Here is an 8,802-nt window from a genome sequence, read left to right on the forward strand (position 1 = left end):
AATATTTTACATCAGTCTTTACAGTAGAAGACACTAAGAATATCCCAACACTGGACAAACAGGGGGCGAAAGGGGGGGAGGAGCTAAACACGATCAAAATCACTAAGGAAGTGGTACTTGGTAAAATAATGGGACTCAAGGCGGATAAATCACCTGGACCTGGTGGCTTACATCCTAGGGTCTTGAGGGAAGTGGCGGTAGGGATTGTGGATGCATTGGTAATAATTTTCCAAAACTCCCTGGACTCGGCAAAGGTCCCGGTAGACTGGAAAACTGCAAATGTAACACCCTTATTTAAAAAGGGCAGTAGACAGAAGGCTGGAAACTATAGACCGGTTAGCCTAACATCTGTGGTAGGTAAAAGTTTGGAGTCCATTATTAAGGAGACAGTAACAGGACATTTGGATAATCATAATTTAATAGGACAAAGTCAGCATGGTTTTATGAAGGGGAAGTCATGTTTGACAAATTTGCTGGAGTTCTTTGAGGAAGTAACGTATAGGGTGGATAAAGGGGAACCAGTGGACGTAGTGTATTTAGACTTCCAAAAGGCATTTGACAAGGTGCCACACAAAAGATTATTGCTTAAGATAAAAAATCACGGGATTGGGGGTAATATTCTGGCATGGATAGAGGATTGGCTATCTAACAGAAGGCAGAGAGTTGGGATAAATGGTTCATTCTCAGACTGGCAATCAGTAACTGGTGGTGTTCCGCAGGGGTCAGTGCTGGGTCCCCAACTCTTTACAATCTATATTAATGATTTGGAGGAGGGGACCGAGTGTAACATATCAAAGTTTGCAGATGATACTAAGATGGGAGGGAAAGTAGTGAGTGAGGAGGACATAAAAAACCTGCAAGGGGACATAGGCAGGCTAAGTAAGTGGGCTGAGATTTGGCAGATGGAATACAATACTGGAAAGTGTGAGGTTATGCACTTTGGCAGGAAAAATCGTAGAGCAAGTTATTATCTTAATGGCAAGAAACTGGAAAGTACTGAAGTACAAAGGGATCTGGGGGTCCTGGTGCACGAAACTCAAAAGGTTAGTATGCAGGTGCAGCAAGTGATTAAGAAGGCCAATGGAATGTTGGCTTTCATTGCTAAGGGGATAGAATATAAAAATAGGGAGGTATTGCTTCAGTTGTACAAGGTATTGGTGAGACCGCACCTGGAATACTGCGTACAGTTTTGGTGTCCATACTTAAGAAAGGACATACTTGCTCTCGAGTCAGTACAAAGAAGGTTCACTCGGTTAATCCCGGGGATGAGGGGATGGACATATGAGGAGAGGTTGAGTAGATTGGGACTCTACTCATTGGAGTTCAGAAGAATGAGAGGCGATCTTATTGAAACATATAAGATTGTGAAGGGGTTGGATCGGGTGGATGCAGGGAAGATGTTCCCGATGATGGGTGAAACTAGAACTAGGGGGCATAGTCTTAGAATAAGGGGCTGCTCTTTCAAAACTGAGATGAGGAGGAACTACTTCACTCAGAGGGTGGTAGGTCCATGGAATATGCTGCCCCAAAAAGCTGGAGAAGCTACATCATTACATAAATTTAAAACAGAAATAGACAGTTTCCTAGAAGTAAAGGGAATTAAAGGTTACGGGGAGCGGGCAGGAATTTGGACATGAGTCTAGGTTCGGATCGGTCATGGCCCTGTGGGTAGCGGAGCGGGCCCAGGGGCCGTGTAGCCTGATCCTGCTCCTATTTCGTGTGTCTAATTCTGTTAGATTCAGGAGATGGTTCTGTGATAGTGGATTGGCGGTTAGGATCAGATCAGCCATGATCTTATTGAATGGCGGAGCAGGCTCGAGGGGCCGATTGGCCTACTCCTGCTCCTATTTCTTATGTTCTTATGTATCATGAATAAATCGAGGCAGCTGTCTCTCTTCAAGGCATAACATTCCTTTGCCTTCAGATCACACAGGTCATTCCAACTTCCTGTTTTGAGGTTATAAATGGAGCAAATATAAAGTGTAGAACCAGCAGCTCTTCATACAAGAGGATCAGTGAGGAGGTGTTAATTAGATCAATTTTACACCTCACTATTTGTTACCTGCTAATCCAGCTGCTACTAATATCATTCCCACATATCCTCTGATTTGTCATAAACTGCTAAACAGGATGCAAAAACATTTCGCTACATAGATATAATAATCTAACGTTAACTCTGTTTCTCTCTCCACAGATGCTGCCTGGCCTGCTGAGTGTTTCCAGCATTTTCTGTTGTTATTTTAGAAACAAAACATACCTGGAATAACATTTTTGTTCATTTAGACCCAGATTTAAAGTCACTTATGATACCTTGTTTCCAGTTCAATAAAACCTAAAACCTACATTAGTTCCATTCACATAAAGAATAGGGTACATACAAGAAGAAATTTTACAAGACTCCGTTTCCAATTTGAAGCCTTGCTAGATGGGAACGCAAGTTGCAGAAAGCAGCCCTGTAGTGTTACAGTCCTACCTTCAAACCGTGCTGCCATCTTTACCTTCAAACCGTGCTGCCATCTTTACCTTCAAACCGTGCTGCCATCTTTACCTTCAAACCGTGCTGCCATCTTTACCTTCAAACCGTGCTGCCATCTTTACCTTCAAACCGTGCTGCCATCTTTACCTTCAAACCGTGCTGCCATCTTTACCTTCAAACCGTGCTGCCATCTTTACCTTCAAACCGTGCTGCCATCTTTACCTTCAAACCGTGCTGCCATCTTTACCTTCAAACCGTGCTGCCATCTAGCGAGGTACTACGTGGAAGCGGAGCTTTCAAAATTCCCCCCACTGTATAATACAACTGGACCTTGTTACTAAGAGTACAGCTTGTTTTAAAACCTCAAATGTCAGCGGATTATTGTAAAAGTGACAAAATATTCATCCATTATAAATGAGGTTTTATAAATCAGATTCATAATGTGCTTTGTTATAGACCAATTTATATAATTTTACAAAAAATACATACAGTAATCGGCTCCTCAGCCATTCCGTTTTTTGGACCAGTTTCACATGGAGTCATACAAACCACAAAACGATCAGGGAATATGTAAAGTCCTAAAAGGGAAAAGATTAAAGTTTTCACTTGTTCTTTAATACAACTTTTACACCAAAACTTGTCAGTGTTAGCAATATTATTATTGATATGGAGTAACAAAGCAGGAGTGGGAACATTACATATTAAGAAAGGAGATAAAAATACCATTTTATTAACAAAGTAGCAAATAATAAAATATAATAAACTTTTAAAAATCATTTAGATTACCTACTATAAAGTATTTTTTCTACAATGATAATCTAGCATATATTTCAAGTTATGAAAGCTTTCTGCCAATGATTGTACAGTCATTAATGTGTTAAAAACCCTTCAAATCCTCACAATGACCACAAATAAGTTGATTTGTAACAATTTATGTACAAAACTCTGTTCTGCAAATGCAGCACCATATGACCCAAGAGTGTGTCTTATGCCAGCCTTTAAAATAAGTTTGACTTTAAGATGTACAGGTTCAGGTCCCTGAGCCTTAGGTTGGCAGAAACAACTTTAAACCATGAAACCACATTTTGGAATTTGGCAATATCAGATGCTAGGGAAATAGTACTGTAATTGTATGGAAACATAATTGGAAAGAGGGGGAAGGGGAGGAAAGGAAAGAATTTCCTTTACAGAACTAGGATATTAGTAAGAGGTATGCAAAATAAATGCCGCTCTTTATTACCTCTCCTCAAAAGCCTCCCAACATCTAGCCTCGCCCCTCCCTATCTCTGTAACCCCCTCCAGCACTACAACCCTCCCCAAGATCTCTGCATTCCTCCAATTCTGGCCTCTTGCGCATCCCCGATTTTCATCGCGCAATCATTAGCAACAGTGCATTCATCTGCCTAGGCCTTGAGCTCTGGAATTCCCTCCCTAAGCCTCTCATCTCTTTACCCCTTTAAGATGCTCCTTAAAACCAACCTCTTTGACCAAGCTTTTGGTCACCTGCCCGAATATCTTTATGTGGTTTGGTGTCAAATTTTGTTTGATAACGCTCTCGAGAAGCACCTTGGGATGTTTTACTATGTTAAAGGTGCTATATAAATGCAAGTTGTTGTTGCTGTAGTACTGCAGTTTGTAGGGTTCTCAAAATTCCCACATTCCCCAAAAGTTATGGATAAAGGGACCCTGTATGGACAAGTTATTAAAAAGGGTACCCAAAATGGCTTCTGAGACCTCGTGACCAAGGCTTGCAGGATTTTAAAAGCAAGGCCCTGCAGAAGGCAGGCCCATTCAAATCCTGAAACGAAACCTAACATGCATGGATCTGTGAAAGACTTTGTCCTTTTCTAAAGCCAGACAGCTAGGTAAACACAGAATATGCATTCTTCACCTTGGAACAGATCAAGTCAGGATGGACCTAATCTTGAGGCCATTAACTTCTCGCATAAATAATCGGTAACAGCTCACAGGTAGCTGCCAAGCCAGGAAAGACGATTAAATTTCATAAATAACAAACAGTCAGGATATCGAAGCCATTAAACAAGGAGACAACCGCCCCAGAAGTCGTTAAAGTAAATGACTGTAACCATTTTAGACGAGCCCGCCAAAAGTTAGACAAAGAACTGACCTGATTTGGCGCGCAGATAAGGGGCGAAGAACCGAGTATAATTGTAGGCCCACCGGTAGCTCTCGCGCTCTTGCCTCTCCCGACACCGAGGACGCCCATTACAACACCGGGGGCCAAATGCGGGGAGAACGGAACCGAATCGAACACGCACAGGACACACGGGCCGCAAACGGGCAGACGAGACGAGACGAACGGTAAAACTGATAGGCAGAGAAGGGCAGTGAAGAAGAAGCGGGGACGAGCGGGCATACACCCAGGCCTAGTTATAAGCTGGCGTTTGAAGCTTAGGTAGAAAAATCAATCGACGATATAAACCGCCAACCGAGCCCCAACCGCAACAAAACCGTCGGCGATCAAACCACCACCAGAACAACCATTCCTGCAAGGTGAAGTACCCCACAAAAGACTCTAATCTGACAAAGGAAAAGAGGGGTACTTCGCACAGACAACTCCAGCGCCGCGCCTTGTGACCACGTGACGACAGCAGGCCCAAAGGACAACAAGAGTGAACCCCAAAAACCACGACCGGCTTAATCGACAGGTTTCGAACCGTAAAAGAAACCCCATTGGTGAGCATGAATTCCTGGCCCCTCGTAGCTTAATCTAGTTAGGTATTGGGGGTGGGATAAGGATAAGAGGGTTTTTAATGTGTTCGTTTCCCTCGATGTGCCGTGTGTTCCCCATTCCCAAATAAGTGTAATTTTATATGCCTGTAATTATTCCAGTAATTCTCAGTATTGTGTTTTATTGTGCCTTTAATAAAATTGCGGTTTTCTTGCACCAAGCCACTTGTCTACTCGATTTTCTGTATCGCCGCCTGTACCTAAGTCCGGTGTCTAGAACCCAGGGGTGTGGGAGCGTATTCGAACCGCTCAGAGACAGTCAGGGGCAGAGCTGACTGGGCACATGCCACCCCCTACAAGTTCCACAGACTATTCAACTTCAACAGATTTTCTGCGCAAGAGCTGCATATTTGGTGGGACTTTTCTGACACTTCCATATACCTTTGGATTTCCGTGCCTTACTCCTTCCTCCTCACCCCATACAACCCAGGCATTACTCTATTGGCATAAGACTTCAAAAGGCTGAATCCAGTTCTGGAAGATGGGATAATCCAGCCATTTGAATCCTTGTAAAGATAATTCTGATTCAGTGGGGAAAGGGGGGGGGGGGGGGGGAAAGAAAGGAAAACTATTTTTTGCTATCTTCAGATGTGGATATAGTCCCTTTAATATATTTTTAAATACCAATGAAGGGTCCCTTTTTTGCTGTGTAAAGGTGCTGGTGAATCAATTCTCCCCCTCAGAAGGCAGAAAATGCAATGTGGTATAAATATATACAATCAATTCCAAAGGGGTAGAGGGAGAGGGCATGCATCTTGGTATGTGAAGGACAGTTTGAAGAATGAGATAAGTAACCTTATTTTCTTGTTCATTCAGCATATTTCACATACTATGGGAGTCTGACCTAATAATGCACAGGCGAAGGAGGATGGCCTGCTTGCTTAGAGTCAGAACAGACCTAGCTAACTGCAGATCATTGTTGGCTCTAAACTCCAGACAGCATCATCTGGTAAAAGAATGAGAATTGTTCCAAGTAGCAGGCTTAACTGGAGCTGTCTACGGTGACTTTCTTAAGATCAACACGAGGTAGTAGAATGGCTTTTGGCATTACTTTGAATGTCTCTGACAAACTGATAATGCAAAACTCAACAATAAAATAAAATCAGAGGAGATTCTAATTATTCAAAAGTAGACTGTGATAGGAAAATGTAGTAAAAAAGAAAAGACATTTTTTGCAGTGTGTTCAGAACTGTTATCTCAATCAATATGTTGTTACTCCAACAAGGAAGGAAGCACTACTTGACCTGATCTGGCTAATTAAATGGAGCAAGTAGGCGACCTAAAAGTAGGGGAACATTTGTGAAACAGTGACCACAATATAATTAGGTTCAGTGTAAGAACAGAAAAGGAAAAAGAAAATTGTGGACAAGGGCACTTGACTAAAAAAAAAGCAAAATGATAGGGGATCTTGCCCACATTATATGAAAGTACAAACTGGCAAATAAAACTCTAGATCAGAAATGAGAAATATTAATTTGTACCCTTCCTGTCTCCTGTTTAAGTATATTCCAGTACAGAACAAAAGAAATGCATGGAAGGCTGGGGTTCCATGAAATGAATAGGGTGATTACATCAAATTTGAAACTAAAATAGTAGCATACAGTGCTTTGGAGCAAATACTTCAAATGAAAGCCAGTACAAATGAAAGTTACAAAAGTGAGATTAAATAGACCAAGTGGAACTATGCAAGAAAATTAGCAAAGCATATAAAGGGTAATAAAAAGGCTTTCTTCAGGTACATTAGTTCTAAGAGAAGGAAGGCATGATATCAAACTATTTTAAAGGGACTCTGACCACATTACCAACACAGGCAACTCCTGCCATGAGCAACAGATGGTCAAAGAATATATATATTTATTACACACACACATACACATATACTTTTTAATAAATTAACAGAAAGACAGAAGAAAATTAATGGTAATGCTAAGATTTTTTTTTTAAATGGGTGGGAAGACTCGCTCACTCTTTAGTTACAATTGCTTATAAGTTCAAATAAAATATAGTTGTATTTATAAGGAGGATTTATTTTAGTTTTATCATTTTTATTTTTGATACTAATTCGATACTGACTGAATGTAATAGTACTACTAATAACTTGACTATAGATTATTACCAGATACCCATCTGTTAAGTATTACAGTACGACATCATACCTTCATTCTGGCACTTTATAAAATATAATCTAAATTGTTCTCAGGTATTCACTCTGGTAGAAGTGCCATGAATAAAGTTCAGATATCACACTCCATTTACAAGACATTTAATACATCTTTAACATTAACCCTTGGAGGTCATTCAAGCTTATGATCTTCATAGAGCGAGCAGCTCAGACAAAGTTTTACAAGTTTTGCTCAGCCAGTCAGTCTTTATAACACTATTCAGTTCTTCAGACTAGCTAGATGTGTTGGATATGATTCTTGTTCATAGAAAAATGGGACCACATGCCCCAAATATAACATATGTTGTTTTGCCCTGTATCACATGTAGTGGTTTCCACAAGAAAAACAAATCTCAACTCAATTATAAGGAACTGAAAATACTCACATTAAAAAGTAAGCCAATAAAATATAAACAGAAAATATATTAGGTTCCCTTTTGCTGTAGTTTTATGAGGGAAGATAAATGTACTTGTGAATTTGTTGCTTGTGGATTTTTAGAGAGCTTCACTAGAATAAATATTACCTCCTCTTCACCTTCCAGCCACTCATGTTAAACTAATAGACAATAGTCTAGAAATCACCATTAGATGCATGCTTAACACAATGGTTGTGACATTTCCGTCTGCTATTTTAACGGAGGCGTTAACTCATTTATTTTAAACTAGCTGGATGTGCCCGGCGGTGCCGAGGCTTTTTCGAGGCATGTTGTTGTTGGAAGAGCTGCGCTGCGACCGGGGGGGGGGGGGGGGGGCGGGGGGGAAGAGCGCGCGCGACCGGGGGGGGGGGGGGAAGAAGCGCGCTGCGACCGGGGGGGGAAAGAGCGCGCGCGACCGGGGGGGGGGAAGAGCGCGCGCGACCGGGGGGGGGGAAGAGCGCGCGCGACCGGGGGGGGGGAAGAGCGCGCAGCGACCGGGGGGGGGAAGTGCGCGCAGCGACCCGGGGGGGGGAGAGCGCGCGCGACCGGGGGGGGGAGAGCGCGCGCGACCGGGGGGGGGGAAGAGCGCGCGCGACCGGGGGGGGGAAGAGCGCGCGCGACCGGGGGGGGGAAGAGAGCGCGCAACCGGGGGGGGGGGGGGGGGGGGGAAGAGCGCGCGCGACCAGGGGGGGGGGGGGGGGGGGGGGGAGAGCAGCGCGCGACCGGGGGGAAGAGAGCGCGCGACCGGGGGGGGAAGAGAGAGAGCGACCGGACCGGTGGGGAAGAGAGAGAGCGACCGGACCGGGGGGGGGGGGTAGAGAGAGAGCGACCGGACCGGTGGGGAACAGAGAGAGCGACCGGACCGGTGGGGAAGAGAGAGAGCGACCGGACCAGGGGGGGGAAGAGAGAGAGCGACCGGGACCGGGGGGGAAGAGAGAGAGAGCGACCGGACCGGGGGGGGAAGAGAGAGAGCGACCGGACCGGGGGGGGGAAGAGTG

At 43.8% G+C, this 8,802-nt stretch overlaps 1 protein-coding gene across 1 annotated transcript in view; it reads right to left on the reverse strand.

The window, feature by feature from the left end:
* Positions 1 to 8,802, reverse strand: part of slx4ip (SLX4 interacting protein) — a 645,261-nt gene that overhangs the window by 35,376 nt on the left and 601,083 nt on the right. Inside the window, exon 6 of the mRNA XM_085981675.1 lies at positions 2,966 to 3,054. Coding sequence (XP_085837801.1) covers positions 2,966 to 3,054 — 89 coding nt within the window. The remainder of the gene's footprint in view (positions 1 to 2,965; positions 3,055 to 8,802) is intronic.

Source organism: Somniosus microcephalus, chromosome 3 (assembly GCF_052327205.1).
Source record: "Somniosus microcephalus isolate GS21.2 chromosome 3, FLI_Smic_1.0, whole genome shotgun sequence".
In the NCBI taxonomy this organism is placed as follows: Eukaryota; Metazoa; Chordata; class Chondrichthyes; order Squaliformes; family Somniosidae; genus Somniosus; species Somniosus microcephalus.